General features: G+C 51.0%; 1 protein-coding gene across 3 annotated transcripts in view; it reads right to left on the reverse strand.

The window, feature by feature from the left end:
• LOC144150106 (uncharacterized) overlaps window positions 1-19005 on the reverse strand; it is a 210695-nt gene that overhangs the window by 14434 nt on the left and 177256 nt on the right. For 2 of the 3 annotated variants that reach the window (XM_077681920.1, XM_077681919.1), the window contains exon 4: window positions 3144-3286. In XM_077681920.1, coding sequence (XP_077538046.1) covers window positions 3144-3265 — 122 coding nt within the window. In that variant the 5' untranslated portion in view covers window positions 3266-3286. Of the gene's footprint in view, window positions 1-3143; window positions 3287-8104; window positions 8169-10135; window positions 10245-19005 lie in introns of those variants that run through there. The other variant, XM_077681921.1, reaches the window with a different exon arrangement.

Consider the following 19005-nt stretch of genomic DNA (forward strand, 5'->3'; position numbering starts at 1 on the left):
CCTCACGTAGGTATAACTGCATCGCTCTCTGTGATATGCAGACTCTTCTACAAATCAATTATGCACCTACTGTTTTATGCAATATATTAAAAATTATTCGTTTGCTCGTATTAAATAACTATGAAACCTAACAACCTACCGGAACCCCTGGGGTGAGGCGTGACGAATCGACTAGCCTTAGAATGAAAGACCACATAAACAGCCACCAACCATCGTCATGACCAAGAACAATATGAAATGACCTGACATGAGTAGTTCCCTTGATTTTTTAGATGTACTTATAAATTAGCGGTGCGATGACAAACAAACTTGACCAGAAAAGCACATGAAGTCATGCATCAGGCCCAATGCCCCTCCTCCTCTCGCCGTGATAGCGCGCCCTCTCCCCCAACATCTGTGGCACGCAGTGCGGCGCGCTCGCTCACTTCGCCGGTGGGCGGCACTGCGCGCAGCGCAAGCACGCTGTGCGCATGTGCAGCGCCCTCTCTTTTCGCGGTTTCCTCTCCTTTGGGCGCGCTGCGCATACAAGCGGAGTGCCGCGCTCCGGCCGCTCTCTCAGTTGACGGTCGTCTGCGCCTCTCTCTCTCTCTCTCTCTCTCTCTCTCTCTCTCTCTCTCTCTCTCTCTCTCTCTCTCTCTCTCTCTCTCTCTCTCTCTCTCTCTCTCTCCCTCTCTCTCTCTCTCTCTCTCTCTCTCTCTCTCTCTCTCTCTCTCTCTCTCTCTCTCTCTCTCTCTCTCTCATTAGCCGACGATTGCTCACGCAATTCGAGTAATCGACCAAACGGAAACGCACAATGGAACCCCCTTCAGCGTCGCATCACACCAGGGTTCCCGCGAGGGGAGGTGGGCGTAATTTTTTTTGGCCATATCTCTCTAACAGCCTGATTTTGGTAAAGTTTGTAGCATTTTGTTGAAAATAACGCCAGTCTCCGTTTTTTATATATGTATCAGAATTTTAAGCTCCTAAGTTAGTATAAAACTAGAAAAACCAACCTGCTGGAGGTTCTAACTACACTCTCTAACCTTGCAGTTAATATCTAAAAGTAGTACGCTAACCGTCATCTAATTCTTAACACAACACCACTTTAACCATCAAAGTCACCCCTCCAAGAAAATTTTTTTTCACAGAACTGCCACTTTCGCAACTTGAACATCCACACATTTACACATTGTTGACACTAATTACAAAGGTGAATTAGCTCTCTAATTAGAGAAGTCACCTTGTTCATAGTGGGCAGCAGGTCAGGTAAGCTAATGGCAAAATGAAGGGTTGTAATGGAGGCCTTTTTTTTTTTTTCGTTGCAGCTAAAAAAAAAAAAACACTGCACGTATAATAATGCAAGTACGTATAAAAATGCACCTAATGCGACCTGGTATAAGTGACTGATAAATGTTATCAGCACCTAATTTCCTGCTATTACCAGATAACAATACGCTAGAACTCGTACAAATCAGTGAAAAATGCTTTTCTAGAAGATGACACCTTCAATTGACCCTTGAGCAATACAAAGATAGGCTACCTTGCTTTTGTACCATCCTCAGAAAATAAAACAAATTTTAGGGTGGAGTGAGTGAAGAGGTTGGATGGCATGGGTTGCTCAGGAGTCGAAAGTTCTCCACGACTGCACATGAGCCAGACGTGTGTTGGGTGCAGGTGAACCTCTTCCGAAACAAAAACGTGGCGATATGCGCTTATTAGTCAGTTGTTGACCTTTGTTGCATGCAGTTTATAAGTAGTATCGGTTTTTAAAGCAAAGCACTATATGGTTAGGGTTCCGTGCATCTTTCATGTGCGCGAGCAAGAATGGCTTGCCGCAAAGCCAACCTTATTAAGACTTTTTGAGGGCCAAAACTCTGCCGTGCTCTGCACTTGTCACTGCCATCGCAACCAAGGCAGTGAGTGCACAGTCAATAAAGCGGCAGTTTGGTTGAGACCAGTGCACGCATCCCTCTATTTTCAGGTTCTCAAGCTTCTTTGTTGCGCACAGCATTATGTGAGCAGTTTTTGTGGTGTATGTATCACGCTTCGAATTTAGCAACGTCTCAACTACCGCGGCAGCCTGTGTCATTCGCTTGATTCAATGAGAACAGCTTGAGAATTCGCTTGATTCAGTTGAGATTCTGAACAAAATCAAGAAGGGAGATGCGTTGTGGAATAGTAACAATGCTGTTCTTGTGCTTTTTGTTTAACCGGGAGTTCAGTTAATTCAAAGATTTTTGCAGTCCCCGTAGACTTTGTATTAATGGGAGTTGACTGTCGTGAGCTTCATTCAATTGTCCTAATTAATTCACAGTGAATTTGCAAACAATACAGAATTCCTGTTTGCAGTCAATATGTCTAAGAGGAAAGTAAAGCTACAAAGACATGGCTGTAACACTTGTTTTACTGAAACTATCTCAACAAAATGTGTATGTCAATTGGCTGCTAAGACAACTCTATATCATTGTATCGAGCCTCATTCACTTGTCATTATTAGTACTAGTTCACAGTGAAGTTCTAAACAATACAGGATTCCCATCTGCTGCCGATGCACGGGCTTCTATGAAAGGGAAACGGACAGCCCCACGTTTTCCTGCTGGGATAAAATTCCAGACCTTCCACGTTTAGTCCATTACTCACAGAGCTATAGTCGCTACCATTACCAAGTGATAAGAAAAATAGACAAGTGTACATCTTTCCTGTCCGTTTCCCTTTTATGTTCAAACTACAACTGTGAGTTGATCACTACATCCCACAATGTTCGATACCATCATAGGGCCAGGTTCCCCTAACCAGAAGAGCAGCTGCTATTACCATTGCAAAGGCTCCAGAGGCATAGCATGATCTCATAGAACTGGACCTGCTGCAGTGGCATTGTTACTAAGGCATTGTGATGTCATCCAGTTGCAGCCAAGAGGAGATGTGGAGTGCACATGATGCAAACTGGGCACTGTGTAATGCGGAAGATTTTACAAAGCAATGCTGAAGTTTCCCGCGTGTTTCCCAACATTTTGCAAGTTGGGTTGCTGTTCACAGCACAAGGACCGGTGAAATTTACTTCGACCGTGAAGTCTAAACTTTATGCGGGCTGTTCTCAAAGAATTTGCAGAATCGCCCTAAAGAATTGTTCTAGCTTGGTGGAAATTGCCTCGTGCCATACGCACCTTGCTTTCGAGCGGCTTGTGCAGTAACTCGATAAAGAGTCCCTCAGCCATCCAGCAGAGGCAGTTTGTGATGGACTGACCCCAAGGCTTCGTTCTCCCGTAGCCCTGGGGCCTGTGGGCATCCTTTATGCTGCTCTTGAGCCCTGAGAAGAACAATGTCACAGCAGTCATGTACTCACTATGTTATGGCTAATGGCTGCACACACCCCCAGCAATGTGCCACACCTTAAAATAGGGTTTCATCTGGCACTGGTTTTGCCTGCAGAAGTTCCTTAAAATGGACCCTGCAGCACTTACCATCGACTACTCGGAATGTATTCTGGGGTAGAGTCTATTGTCCCACCAATCTCCTCCCGCAAGGATTTTGAAAATCCGTTCACTATATCACTGAAACTACGCGCGATGAGCAATCACGCATAATTGTTCCCTCTCAACTCGACCGCAGACAATGCGAAGAAAGCTGCGCACTCTCTCCCGGAGAAGAGGGCAGCTCCCGGCGTTCTCTCAGGTGGCCTTCAATGTATCACATGCCGGGGAGTTTTCTTCTTCTTTCTGCAACGTGGAGGGGTCTATTTCCGGTCTGGTGCCACAAAAAAGCAGGCATGGCTGCCTGCTGGCAAGTGCGCGCTCAGGCTGGTAGGGCATTTTTGAAGGTATAAACGTTTTTCATCCAGTGGTCTCGTTGAAAGGGGAGTATTGAGTTTGTTACTCAAGCTGCACGCATACTCAAAACACAAAAGAAACACCAAAACTGTGCGTACAGGTTTATGCACAGAAGAGGTTGGTACACAGCCGGCGGATCGTCACAGGAAATACGAGAAATAAGCCGCGAAGTTGACCAGTGCCACCCAATAGGACATCCATGGCCGCAGTGACGCTGCTTAGGTCATGCCAGGAGTGCATAATGAGTAGAATCGAAGGGAGCGTGGTTGGTTTTTCCCGAGTCTTTCACAGCGGTTTGTGCGCTCACCTCTTCACGTGCACGTGTAATATTTGGCTCGGGTATTCCTGGCAGTGCAATCTAAATGTTGTGCAGGTTTACTTGCACTGTTCAAAGAGTGTTGCAGGGTCTCTTTAAAGGGACCCTGCAACACTGTTTGAGCAGTGCAAGTAAACCTGCGCGACATTTAGATTACACCCCCAGGAATACCTGAGCCAAATATTACACGTGTACGTGAAGCGGTAACCGCGCAAATCGCTGTGAAAGACGCGGAAAAACCAACCGCGCTCCTTTCTATTTTCCTCATTATGCAGCTCTGGCATGGCCTAAGGGACGTCACTCGGGCCGTGCTGTTGACGTCACAGTTAAGATAATCAAAATGGCAAAAAAGATCTTTTCCCTTCGTGTTTCCGGTGCAATCCGCTGCCGGCGGTGACGCTGTGCACTAAACTCATCTAGGCCGCAACCTCTGGCAACCTGCTTGGTGTTTGTGGTTCGAAAAATGGCGTTCAGCGAGTCTGCGCGAGCGCTTGCGAGCGTATGAGTTGCCCTGTTTCGAGCAAACGGAGTTCCGTCGACGGCGCGTACTGTGGCTGTGAACGTTCCCGCGGTTGTGCCGTGAGTACACTGTACACCGTGAGTGCGCTTGCAATGAGCAGTGAAAAGGATAGGTGCTAACGGTGTTCCGTCGTTGGCCGTGGATACAGCGAAGAACCAGAGCCGCGGCAAATTTGGTTGCGGCTCATCGGACTAACGCCGTCGGATGCTCCGCGATACATTTACGTTTATGGGCGCCACTTCGCCAACGAAGCACCACCGCATGTCGTCGTCGGCCTGGTGGGGTGGCTCCGGGCGACCGCCGCCGGCTCTTTTCCTGACTTTGTGGCGAGGAGTGTCCGCATACGGGTCGAAACCCATGTCTGCGCTCGCCGCTTCGAGCCGCGCTCGCAGAGCTGGGTCCATTGCACGATGAAACGCACGGTAGCGAAAGCAGGTATCCGAAAACACAACAGTCGGATAACCCACATGAAGGCAACTATGCCTGAATTGCCGCACCGCTCCTTCTGCACCGGAAACGAGCGACTCCGCGTTGCCGAGATAAAGAGGAAACCTGCCGGCCCATGACATATTGAAGGCTCCAAAAGAGAACGTCAAGAGGCTCCCCCCTCTCCGGGAGAGAGCGCGCAGCCTTGGCCGCGTAATCCACGCTGAGTTGAGAGGGAACGATTATGCGCGATTTTTCATCGCGCGTATCTACGGTGATACTGAACGGATTTTAATAATTCTGGCGGGAGGAGATTCCTGAGACAATAGACTTTATCCAAACATGCATTCCAAATAGTCGGTTGTAAGTGTTGCAGGATCCCTTTAAGGGGACCCAAGGCTCCTAAAACAGCTTCCTTTAATTGTGAAGTAAACTCTGTGAAACTTGTCAATCTTGCTGCCTTTTTTCCACTGATTACAGATATTCCATTATTTTTTGAGTCAGTCAATTAGTTACAAAGATAATTAGAGATAATTAGCCATTTTCATAGGAACAATAGACAAAACCATACCTGCCAACCTAGCAACATGAAAATTCGGAAGACCGCAGCAGAAGGGGGAGGGGGGGGGGGAGAAAAAGGGATTTTTTTTTTTGCAAATTATTGAGACTAGAGATTGACATCAGAAAAGGGTAAGGATGCTTATTTTGAACTGCTTTGTTCTTTTCGCGAAGTCACGAAGCACGGAAACTCAGCTGTGTATGGGTCCAGAAATACTTGCAAGTACTTTGCTTTTGACAGCGCCATCGATCTTAAAACTGAACTTGGGAAAATATGCAACTGACGCCTAGGCAGGTGGCGTAGGCCTAGCGTACAAAATGCGCTCGCACTTTCTCCAAACCCGGTCGTGCTCTAAACAACAACTCCTATAGCAAGATGCCTGCCTGCCTGCCGCGTTCATGAAAGACCTGTTTTCAGAGGTGGTAGCTAGCGATCCTTGCGGAGGTCGCTCGCAACAGATTTCCGCACACACGGCCACAACTGCCTCGATCGGCGCCGCCGCCGCGGCGCGCATGCCCCCTACCACCGAACCAACCGATCTCCATTGGCAATTGGCAATCCGAAGTGACCGGTGTTGCTACAAATTTCAAGTTGACAACACGCCGCATTATTGCAGACACTCTCAAAGTACTCGCATCAACGCTTCATGCCAAAACTATGCGTGGAACGTCAGCTATGACAGAGAGATGCGAAAGTTGTGGTACCATTTCCCTCGCCTTCTTTCGGTATGGTGGCGAGCGTGTCTCGCGGCCGGCCTTCGCCCAGATGCGCGGTACTCTATAGCAGTCTATAGTACCTAGAATATACTTAGGGGTACTCTACGGTAAGGTTACAATAAACTAGAAGTGTAGTGGCGAGTGCCCTCCCGCAACACCACAACTGTCACAGCAGGAAAGACTGACGTACGTGCGCGATTCAAAAAAAAAAAAAAAAGCTTCTACTGTGGTGGTCATTTTTCGGGAGATTCGAGATAGCTTTTGTACAATCGGGAGATTAGGTCAAAATTCGGGAGTCTCCCGGACAATTCGGGAGAGTTGGCACGTATGCAAAACAGTGCCAGCCATAAAACTGCGATCTTTATGTTTTACAATACTATGGACCCGGGTGAGTGCAAAAGAGAATTGTTTTTTTGTTTTGATGCACTGCTTGGAACTAATTTTACAGTTGATTAAATTTGGCGTTTGAAATGGGCATTCGAAATGGTTCCTTGTCAGTGGTGCCACAAAGATTGAATGATGTGTAAAATTAGTACCGGGCGGTGCATCAAAAAAACAAATTTTCTTATTGCATTCACCAGGGTTCATAGTATTGGAAAATATAAAGATTACAGTTTTATGGCCAACAGTTTTGTCCACTGTTCCTCCAGAAATTACTGTCTCTAATTATCTTGGTAACTCATTGACTTACTAAAAAAATAATAGCGTATTTGAAATCAGTGGGAAAGAAGCGGCAAGACTGAGAAGATCCACAGAGTTTACTTAAAAATTAAAGGAAGCTGTTTTAACAGCTGTCTTCCCCTCTTAAGGGGGCCAAGAAAATGAAATACAAGTTCGTATCATTAAAAAGACTGCTTTGTCATGATAACAATGGTACCAATTGCACATCAGCCTTCAAACAAATAATCGAGATATTAGAGGAAACTTGTGAAGCCGTGACACCTACCCAGCCACTTTCCGGAGATTTTTCTCTGACATCACAGAACGACTGGTGGCCACCAACCAAACATGACTGGGTGACTGTAGTGGGGCCACTAGTTCTGTTTAATAGTATCATTCAAATGCTAACATGCAGTTGACAAACTAATTATTATGTTTTCAGTGCTGGCCCCTATGACGTCACTCTTGACCATATTATACAACATTGTATACTCGGTTACAACTCAAGAATGGCACCACCTCATGTAGTGTATGACTCCACCAAAGCGCCGGACCCGTGAAGTCAGTGCGCGCGCGTTTTGAAAGGGGTTTGCTATGAATGCGCGATATCGTCTGCCTTGTCTCACGCAGTTTGTTTGTCGTCACTGGAGTCGCTTATAAGCACATTAAGCCAAAAAAATCACGGGAACGGCTCACACCATGTTCAAAATATTCCCAGTAACGCCCTACTTGCACCGCGCGGAGAAACATCCGGCTACGGTGATAAGGCACAGCGGCAACTTCCGGTGCCGTTCTTAAGTTGTCACCGAGTATAGTGCAAAATTGGACAGTTTTTCAGTATTTCTTGCATTTTTTTTTGTTAAAAAAAAAAACTCTTTCATGGCTTGAATAGAGCTGAGTGAGTTACAAAGATCTAGTTCTTTCAAATTAAAACAGAGTTGTATTTTCTTCGAGGCTCCTTCATAAAGAAATTCCTGCGTTTTGCCCTAGCTGCATAGCTATCACTTAGTGCCTCTCCAACTGTTATCAGTTTTGAAGTGCCCAGCACAGCACATGTTCAGGATTTTGCACAGTAACCAGGCAGGTTGTATCCTGTGTCACCTGCTAGGTTGATTTCTGCACCTCCAAACCTTCGGACCATTTGTGCTCGCCACTTGTCATGAAGCTGAAAAAAGAAATAAAAAGAAAAGGACATTATGTTGTAACAACAAAGTTCAACTTTTTGGCACCTCCTGTTTAATGTTTGCAGCTGAAACAGGTGCAGCTGTGAAGGTGCCGTAATACTAAGACGTGTTCTTTTTGTTGTTGTTGATCCTAGGCATGAACCATTATCGAAATTGTGCACATTTATCTTTATTTTTTTTCTTTTTACTCATTATTTGAATTTTGATTGATTGATTGCGGGGTTTAACGTGCAGAAGATACACCTAAACCGTGAGGCGTGCCGGAATGCAGGGCTCCGGATTAATTTCGACCGCTCGTGATCTTTAACGTCCGCCGAAATCTTGACAAACAGGCATTTCCGCTTTTCGCCTCCATCAAAAAAGCAGCCACCACGGATGATTACAATTTCAGTTGTAATGACAGAGCAGCAGACTTTTCGGCCATTCTTCAAGATTTTATTGCAGAATGTGCAAAGTCATTGTCAGTGACATAACTGTGATCTCGTAGTTTGCAAAATTTCATATGCCAACTGTTACTGAAACATTTTTTTTTTTAATTTTTGAGACATTTTTATTCTCTGTATTAATTCAGAGCTGTCAAAAACACTGGAATGCAATTTCAGTTTGACAGCTTTCAAGGCCTCACTGTAGCAAAAACAACGCATTGTTTGCAGTGCACGCAAGTTGTGCGGTGAAGGTATCACTCAGCATTCTGCACGACAATGACACTGACTTCCAAAAATGGGTTTTCTGCCTGAAACAGATGTAAATTTGAATTAAAATGTCAAACCAAATAATTATTGGTCTGGGAAAGCTTCAAATGAAAACATTTCTTTGACGCAGTTCTGTACATACAACTAAACTAGTAAGCATAAAGATTGACATACCAACTTGCAAACTGGTGAGACATTTTCACCTTGGTTTCTTACCACACCTAACTTGGCTTTGTACACTTACTATGGGATAAACTGCCCTATTCTCATTCAAATGAGGACCGTTCTAGCCTAGAGTGAGAGATGTGTGTGGAAAAAATGTTTGGTTGTCTTCACACTCCACATGTGCTGTCCCATTTCTGTTAGAAGTAGAAGACTCCTCAGAGTTTAGATAAAGTAAATTCAAATTCAGATTCTGGTGGTTTAGTGTGGCGAAGCTATACCTGGGCTGTGAGGCGGACAGCACTAGTGGGCTCCAGACAAATACTAACCAGCTGAAGATCTTTAACAATCGGCAAAATTTCGACACACGGGTGTTTTCTTTTTTCATGTCCATCAGTTTTGATAAGCTGTCTGTGGATAGTAACGCGAACACATATCAAGCAGAATAACAGTTTATTGGCAACAATTTCTAAACTTGCTGGTAGCTGAATATACACATATGTGAGAACGTTTGCCCGTGCATTGTAAGCAAGGATTTCTTTAAGCACATAAGGGGATCTGAGTTTCTTCTTTGTTAGTGGACATGTGGTTGTCAGTGATGCATGCGCGTGTCCCTGCCTACATGGTGCCTCTGGGTATACACATCTGATTTTCTTTCAGAACACCTGATGTTTTAGAGCTGTGTTTAGGCTTAGCAAGGTGACATACTGCATGGTGGCATAAATAAACGATAGATGCTCATGTTTCTCATTGCTAAAAACAAATAGGCCCTCTCGTGATAGTAGAAGCTCCACTTGCCTACAGCCTCAACTTTCACCTTGCCCCGGGTTCCCAGGTTCAACTCCCACAAGAACCTAATTTTTCCTTCACAGCAGTGGCTATTTTTGTACCGTTTTGGTATGACGACGATGACTACGGTCACTTTTCGCGTTAGATTAGACACCTATAAGGCTTTTTTTGCCTTAGGATTGCTCCTGCGAGCAGAAAGTTCCCAACAGGAACGTTGCCGAACATGGGCTGACTTCGCCACTTCTCAGTGTTGTCGGAGCATCTTCTTGTTATGTAGAGCATTGTTCCCTCCCCCTTGAACTCACTGCTGCAGGGCTTGTGGCTCGCCTGGTAAAAAGCAAGGAGCTCCCTCAGTTTGTCATCACGAACAACAAACTTCCTTTCGTCCCTTGAGTGCATCTCTGTGTAGTGGCTGCAAATCATAGAACGTGTGGTTGGTGTTAGTATAAGCTTTGAAGGCACAAATACTGAAACAAGCAATTCCTGCCGGTGCCTGCACTCCAAAAAAATTACACCATCTTCCCACGTGGGAACCCTGAGGGGATGCAAAGCTGTGGAGTAGTAGCGTGTTAATTGGTTGTTAGAGTAAAGACACGTGTAGTAGCATATTAAATGTCTTCTTTATTTATCGAGTAGTGGGGAACGTTTTGCGGCTTCTCGTTCTCGAAGCGAGGAATCCGCCGTTCGACGCTGGCATTTCAAAGCGTTGTCACGTTGCCGGACGCCATCTGGATCAGCTACTCGCCGCTGGCGTTTCAAAGCGGCTTCTCGTTCTCGAAGCCGGGAATCCGCTGCTCAACGCTGCCGTTTACGTTCGGCGTCGCGAGCTCTCCTCTGTGCAGCCTTGTCTTCGGATGTGCTCGCGGTTCTGACAGTGTGCTGGCTGGCACTAGTTGAAGGTCTGCCAGCCAGTTCGCTGACGAAATCGTTGGCGTCTGTTTGCAGTCATCGGACGTGCAGTACCGAAGGAGCAAGTGAGCGGAGCGCGGACGGGTTTATTTGCAGAGCAGAGGGAGTGGAGAGGAGCAGCAGCGTGCATGTGCGTGACTGAGAGGAGGAGCAGCGCGCGGTAGCGCACAGGTGGTGTGGAGAAGAGGAGGGGTGCGGACGCCGGACGACGGAGGGTCGACTAAGGGATGCTTTGCATCTAAAATTGGTGGGCCGAACCATTCATATGGTGGTGGATTACACAACAAAGCTGTTTCAACTTCATCAGGTTGCCCACGTTCACGGAACACAGCACGACTGACCGGGACGCAGTCCGAAGTAATGCACGAAACTGCCGCGTCTTGCCGGCCGGTGGCTTCCGCGTGATTGGCGGCGGGAGCGGCTGTGTCACGTTCGACGCCACACTCCCACCTCTCTCCTGTGTTTTGGCTGCTGCTGCGCCACGCCCTTTCCCCCTCTCAGCGGCTCTAATGCAGCACCGAGCGCCAACGCACCCCACTCTCCACCCTACCCCGCGCCTTGGCTTCCGACCAAGAAGGTTGTACAACCTCCTTTCTTGCTGCCGACGCGCCAAACCGCGCCCTCTTCCCTCTCCCCAGCTCCTGTGCGGAGCAGACGCCCCCTCTCTTCATCGTCTCCCGCACCGCGGCAGCCGGCACACGGCGTCCCTAGGCCTCACCTTCACCCCCGCACCTCTGTTGCAGCGCCGAGCACGGACATACCACCCTCTCCGTCTTTTTTCCCCACGCCTCTGCTGCTACCGTGCCGCACCCTGTCTTCCCACTCGGATTTCTGCTCGCGGACATTTCCTGGGTTACTTAGGGTAACTTAGGCACAGGTATCATTAGTTTTGCTCTTCCTGTAGGGAAGAGTAAATGATTTCCTTAAAGGTACAATGACACAAAAAAAATTGCATCTTTTATTTCTGTTTCGATAAGTAGCTAATGACCTATTGATAACGTGTGGAAGCATCATTTGCTTCAGCGCACGACGGCTTTTTAACTACAGACGTTTTTAATGCAGCCAGTCGCAGTTTAGGTTCAGCGGGTGCCGCGAAAGATTGGATTGATCGAATGGGAGAGGGATGGAAGGAAGGGAATTACCAATCAAGGACTGTATTCAAAAACGGGATTCTTGTTATAGGGGCCTGAAAGTATTCACCAGGGTCAGCCCCAGTTAGACTACCCGCGTCAGACCACTCTTATCTGCAAAAGCGGCAACTGTTCGTAATAAGATCCGTCTATTCCAGTATGTGCTTCACGTTGTAAGGTGTTGGGATTAATGCTTGTCAGGCTGTCTGGGGGATGTTTGGCAAAGTGTGGGTACGTCCACACTAGGTGGTGGAGATCTGATTTGACGTCACTGTTGCAGTAGGGGAATCGTGAGTGAAAGATTGGATTTTGTATAAACAAAGCCGTTCACGTGACTGTCGGACGAATATCACAAAACAGAGCCGCCGTAGCACTGTCGATTCCGCGTCGGCAGCAGTTATGCCGCTGCTAATGCCCCTACGTACTGATCTCATCAGCCGCTTAATTAAAAAGCCACCGTGGTCGTGATGCAGGCGCTGCGAGTGTAAATTGCTGCCGCATCAAGAGAGCGACGCGCGACACTCGAGGCAGTGGGTGGGGAGACGCGCTCTGGGAGTGGCTTGGGAGCAGGCGGCCGGTCTGCCTACAGATGTGTTAGGCTTAACTCTTCGGCGGATATTCGATTGCCGCTCTCGTAAGAGGTGCAGGTGACGATTTTTAATGCGATTTCCCATCACATCATTACCTATTTCCTCGTATCACCAGCTTTGTTTACGCCACGAGTGCCATTTAGTGCAGCAGTAACAAGCTATCGCTCGAGCTTCCTGCGCCTGCCTGCGCCACTTCGTGGCCGCGGCCGCCGGCCGCACATCGAGCAAGCGCTCAGTGCGCCTGTCTTTTATGGCCGGCGCGTTTTCGTGGCCAGTGTAAAGCGTGAACCGCATGGAGCGTTTTTTCACGCGATTTGCGCGCGTCGGCGTTACGCGTGCGTTTTTTCGACGCCCGCGTCGACGATTTCGCGCCCGCGGCAGCATCTGCCTTGGCTAGATTTTGACGCGCGTCGCGCGCAGCAGTGGGAGGAGCCTGGCGACTTGCGCCAATGGGGAGGCGCGCGCCTCATGGCGGCGGTTTCAAAGCACTCGAGACCACCGGCTGGCTCCGCCGGGGATCTTTAGGCTTACCACCCCGGCAGATATTCCTTGGGCGCATTCCGTAGCGGCGCGGATGATGTTTTATAGTACCGTTTTCACCCACATTATAAGCTCTTTCCCGCTCAAACAACTTCGTGCGTGTCTTGAGCGGCATTTTAGAGAGCGTTCAGAAGCGGTCGCTCGAGCTCCCGACGCCACTTCGCGGCCGAAGCCGCAACCATGTTTCCGCCGCCTGCCGCGCCGCGCGCAGCGTGCGGGTGGCTCCGCGGCAGCGGCAGCGCGCCTGTGGCGTGCGCGGCGCGTTTTCGCGGGCAGAAAACGCTCCATGCGGTTCACGCCTAAAGCGTGAACCGCATGGCCCGTTTTTTCACGCGATTTGCGCGCGCCGGCGTTGCGCGTGCGTTTTTTCGACGCCCGCGTCGACGATTCCGCGCCCGCGGCAGCATCTGCCTTGGCTAGATTTTGACGCGCGTCGCGCGCAGCAGTGGGAGGAGCCTGGAGACTTGCGCCAATGGGAAGGCGCGCGCCTCATGGCGGCGGTTTCAAAGCACTCGAGACAGTCGGCTGGCTCCGCCGGGGATTTTTAGGCTTACCACCCCGGCAGATATTCCTTGGGCGCATCCAGTAGCAGCGCGGATGATGTTTTATAGTACCGTTTTCACCCACATTATAAGCTCCTTCACCGCTCAAGCAACTTCGTGCGTGTCTTCAGCGGCATTTTAGAGAGCGCTCAGAAGCGGTCGCTCGAGCTCCCGACGCCACTTCGCGGCCGAAGCCGCCGCCATGTTGCCGTCGCCTGCCGGGCCGCGCGCAGCGTGCGGGTGGCTCCGCAGCAGCGGCAGCGCGCCTGTGGCAACATGGCGGCGGCTTCGGCCGCAGCTCGTTTTCGCGAGCGCACGCCACAGGCGCGCTGCCGCTGCTGCGGAGCCACACAATATTCTAGTTCACTGTAGCCACACGCACGCTGCGCGCGGCCCGGCAGGCGACGGCAACATGGCGGCGGCTTCGGCCGCGAAGTGGCGTCGGGAGCTCGAGCGACCGCTTCTAAGCGCTCTCTAGGTACACAAGAAGTTGCTTGTGCGGTAAAGGAGCTCATAATGTGGGTGAAAACGGTACTATAATACATCATCCGCGCCGCTAGTGAAAGCGCCCATTCAATATCTGCTGGGGTGGTAAGCTTAAACATCCCCGGCGGAGCCAGCCGGCTGTCTAGAGCGCTTCGAAACTGCCGCCCTGAGGTGCGCGCCTCACCACTGGCGCAAGTCGTCAGGCTCCTCCCAATGCTGCGCGCGACGCGCGTCATTTTCTGAGCGAGGCAGAAGCTTCCGCGCGCGCGCTTAATCGTCGACGCGGGCGCGAAAACATCGCACGCTCAACGACGACGCGAACCGCGCCATGCGGCTTCACACAAAGCAATAAAAACAGAGCGCCTGGAATCGCTGTAGAGCTTAGGTCGCGGCCAGCTGCCCAATGAGACGAAATGCCTGCGTCTCCGCCGCCAACGATCGGATCGTTTAACTCGAGAGCGATCGGAGCGGCGAGCCAGCGAGAAAGCGCCGGCAGTGGGGAAGCGCCCAACACAATCTCGTGACGTGTTTGGATATTGTTTATTTACTCCACATCCAAGTAGATGTGGATGTCGCGAGGGCCTCCGCTGGCTGCTCGGTTGCGTTACGCCCACTTTAAAATTGATTCCAAAGATGTTCTAGGCTGTATTTGCCGCTGATATTTTGCAGATGATGCACTATGCGTGTAATTCACACCAATCTATCTCCCACGTTATCTCACCTACAAAATATAGTGTTAGTACTCCTTTAAAATAATTTTACTTGCGATGTCGATTACAACGCTCTTGAAGGCGCTTGCAAGTTCCACCCGAGAACCACGCGGAGGGTATACGATTGCTCGTCCCTTGCCAATCAAATGATAGCCTTAATTATTACGTAATAATAATTAACCCTGTAATGCCCAACGTATCATATAAGATACGCCATCTTTCGAATCTTTTTACTCGCATCTGGGCCTTTCGACCGCCAAGAAATGCCCAGTGTCATTTCGGATACCTCCTAAGCCTTATTCAAAAAACCCGCATGGACTCCCAAATACAGTTCGAAAGATGTATTCCTCCACCATAAGCGCTCCCGGTGGGTCTACATCTACTTTCAATGGGTGCATGATACTTTTTTGCAGGTATATGACACATTATATACCTGATATGTAGGCCCACATATACCTCCATGTAAATGGGTATATGCTGCACTATATACCTACATTATATATGTAAGTATATACTTACTTTTTATGCGTTTGATACATTACGTAATCTGATCACCCTGGGAGAAAAAAATTCACGTTTATTTATTGTTTGAGTATCAAACTATAATGTAATAAAGCATTCGAATTTCTATCTATAGTTTTAATTGTTTGGGCATTGCAGGGTCAAGCCTCTTACTTGAAATAAATCGTAGGTAATCAAAATTTCAGTTAGGAAAAAGAACAATAAATTTCAGACCTCGAACACACACCACGAAATCATTATCAATATTGTCATTATCATCATCATCATATCGTGTCTGGAGCGCTCCCCCAACCCACGTTCAAAACCTTTCGAAGCCTCTGGCATAATGTAACATTGTTGGCTTTGGCTTAATGCGATCGAGGCTTGATTATGAAGCGTAAATTAATCCTCATTCAGATGCTCCGACTCGAAACTCCATGTGGCGAGGGCCGCAGAGCCCCGGTAGGAGACGGAGATGGGCCATTTCCATCTCACAAGCCGGTTTACAGCACGGTGAAAATTGCGAGGAGTGGAGCGGCGGCCTCCTCGACATCCCGTAAGGATTATTTGGGCTCCAGCCCACTCCGCCGTGTCTCCATGGCAACGAAGCTGCCCGTCAGCGTGCCCGAGAGTTGACCCACCGGGCAAGCCAGGAGTTCGGCGAGCAGTGGCAGGTCTGCCCCCTCTTGTCGTTCCACGAAATCACTCAGCATTACCGTCTGGAACGAACGCTATATCCTTCTGCGCACAAAAGCCTCACCAAAGAACAAGAGCGCCACCTCCGAGGCATTCAAACCAACACATTTCCCCATCCCACTAGAGCCCACATTCTGGCCCCCACCCAGTACTCCTCGCAAAGCCGCTTCTGCGAGGCTCCGGGCACCCTCTACCATATCATGTGGGGCTGTGATAAGGACCCCCACCTACACCCCCCCCCCTGCCTGGGTGGTGGTGGTGGTGATTTATTAACAAAGGAGGGAAGAGAAAAGGCCTGGGGATATTGTTGAACTCAACGGGGAGTTCACCCTCATACGACCCAGTCCAGGGAAGGGGATTGGGGCTTCAAAGGATAGGAAGAGAGAAGGGGGAAGAGGAGAGCGTTAGGAGAGTGGGAGATAGCCTATATCGCGTTCGTTTAGTCCATGACTCGATGGCTACAAACGCAGTGCTAGTCCTGTTGTAACCAGGAAGTTGACTAGGTGCTGGAAGACCTCCCGTCGGATGGCGTCCGGTCCCGTGGGGAACAGGAAGTCTTCTAGTTTGTGGCTTGGGGCACCGAGTCGCTGGAGTTCGGCCCGGAGTTGTGTCCTTGCGGTGTCGTGCTGCGGGCAAGAGCACAGCAAGTGCTCTAGCGTCTCGGGCTCTGGGCAGTCGGCGCAGGTGGGGGATGCTCGGCGGCCTTGGTGGTGCAAGCGCGCTCCCACGTTGCAGCAATTGAGCCGCAGGCGAAGAAGGAGCGACCGGGCGTCTCTGCTAATGCGTCCGGGCAAGACCCGTGGGGCCTGCCCACTGACTACTCGGGCATCTGGATGCTTGGCCTCCACCACTCGTGCCAGGATAGTCCTTGCAGCGTCAAATGACACCACATCCCGGGAGGCTGGAACCCCTGCCTGGCGAGCAGCACCTTTGGCCAAGGCGTCTGCAACCTCGTTGCCCGTGATGTTCACGTGCGATGGCAGCCAGTGAAGTCGCAGTGGACACCCCTGCGCTTCCACCGCATGAAGCTTGGCCGCCAGCGACCGCTCAACGTAGCCGCTAGAGCTGGCTGGCTGGTCGGCGGCACGCAGACGGAGGAGGGCAGACCGTGAGTCAGTCAGGATGATGGCCCCCCGGGCCTGGGTGCCCTGCTTGAGAAGAAGATCTGCAGCCAAGTGAAGTCCAGCCAGCTCTGCGTGGGTGGATGAGGCAGGGAAGGGCAGGCTGCACACCTGGCTGGTGCCGAGTTCTAGGGCCGTGCAGGCGGCTCCGGCTCTGCCCATCGACTGTTGTACAGATCCATCCGTGTACACTTGCAGATGTCCGGCAGCGTCGCCCTGCAGCAGGGCAGCCACCTCTTGGTGGACAGCCTGGGGTGGAGTCGACCTCTTACTACGGACCCCCGGCAATGTGGTGACAATGCGTAGAGCCTGCCCCGTGCCTGGGGGTGGTGGCTCCAGGCGTGGCCGCTGCGGCAACGCGATGTGGCTCTCGTACGTACTGAGCAGCATGCCCATCCGAGAGTTGGGCCGGCTGCGGTAGCGCTCAAGGAGTGCCACGCCGTCAGGTGTGCCCTGCAGGCGGTGGATGTGGTGGAGACCCACCTGCAGGGCCCGCATCTGGATGGGCCAGAAGCCTGCCTCCGTGTATGTCGCCGCCACCGGAGATGTGCTCGGAAGGCCCAAGCAGAGGCGGATAGCCCGGCGCTGATCCACCTCCAGCTCCTCCCACCGGCGCGGCTTGAGTTGCACTAAAGGCAGAGCATAGAGGACGGCGGACGATGCCATACCGTGGAACACCTTCAGGGCCACGGTGTGTGTGCAGCCCTGTCCATGCGCCAGCATCCTCCGCACGCCCTGGTGGACCCTCGTTGTGCGTTTCCGAAGCGCCTTCACCGCAGGTAGCCAGGACAACTGGCAGTCGACCAGGAGCCCCAGATACTTGGCGCTAGTGCACCACGGAAGAGTCTGACCGTTCAAGGTGAGCGGTGGTGTCGTCTTGCGTGCTCTGTAGCCCCTCGAGTGGAAGATCATGGCCTGCGTTTTCGTCTCGGACAGCTGCAGGCCACGGCTTGTGAGGAAGGCGGCGACTGCCCACAGCACCCCCTGGAGACACGCCTTCACCTTGGAGAGTAGCCTCGTTGGTCCGTGCGCCCAGATGGCGATGTCGTCAGCATAGACTGCCATCCCCACTGGAAATGCAAGCCCAGCTGGGATGCAGTCCGGGAGTGGAGCCAGGACGAGGTTGAAAAGGAATGGGCTGAGCACACTCCCCTGGGGAACCCCCGAGTTGACATCTCTTGGGCTGCTCGTTGCTCGGCCCACCCTGACTCGCAGGGTCCGGTTAGTCAGGAACGCCCTCACGTATCTTCGGAGGTGCCCCGAAACGCCCATGCTGTCCAGGGCGTCCAGGATGGCCGTGTGAGGGACGGAGTCGAAGGCCGACTTCATGTCCAGCAGGAGCAAGAAGGCCACCTCCTTGTCGTGGCGGGCCTGCTCCAGCATAGACACCACATCTCCCAGGGAGTCAGCCGTGCAGCGGTGGCGCCTGAAGCCGCTTTGCTGCTCCTTGAAGACGCCCCGACGATCAGCAATCCACTGGAGGCGGGCCAGGATCGTGTTCTCCATCAGCTTTCCCGCCGCGGACGTCAGGGAGACCGGCCGGTACGATGCAGGCTCGGTGGGCGGCCTACCAACCTTCAGCATCGGCCACCCGCCAAGTAGGTGGAAGGCTGCCCTCCCTCCACACCTGGTTGAAGAGCTGTAGCAGCGGCTGCAGCTGGGTGATGTCCAGGTTTCGAAGCATTTGGTATGTCACCCCGTCAATACCAGGGGCGCTTCGCCGCTTGGGGCATCGATCCAGGGCGGCCCGCAGCTCCCAGAGTGTGATGTCACCACTGCAAATGGCCACCACTTGCGGGTCCTGGGGGGCCACCGGAAACACGTGCACCTGGACTTCAGCGGTGGGTAGAGCCGGGGTGAACTGGTCGGCTAGCCGCTCTGCCAAGGCCTCCTCAGTGATGCGCAAGGAAATGGCGGAGGCCAGCAGGGGGTGCCGGTTGGTGACGGAAG

This window comes from Haemaphysalis longicornis, unplaced genomic scaffold (genome assembly GCF_048455015.1).
Source record: "Haemaphysalis longicornis isolate Haplotype H1 unplaced genomic scaffold, Haemaphysalis longicornis Haplotype H1 scaffold_8, whole genome shotgun sequence".
Classification (NCBI taxonomy): domain Eukaryota; kingdom Metazoa; phylum Arthropoda; class Arachnida; order Ixodida; family Ixodidae; genus Haemaphysalis; species Haemaphysalis longicornis.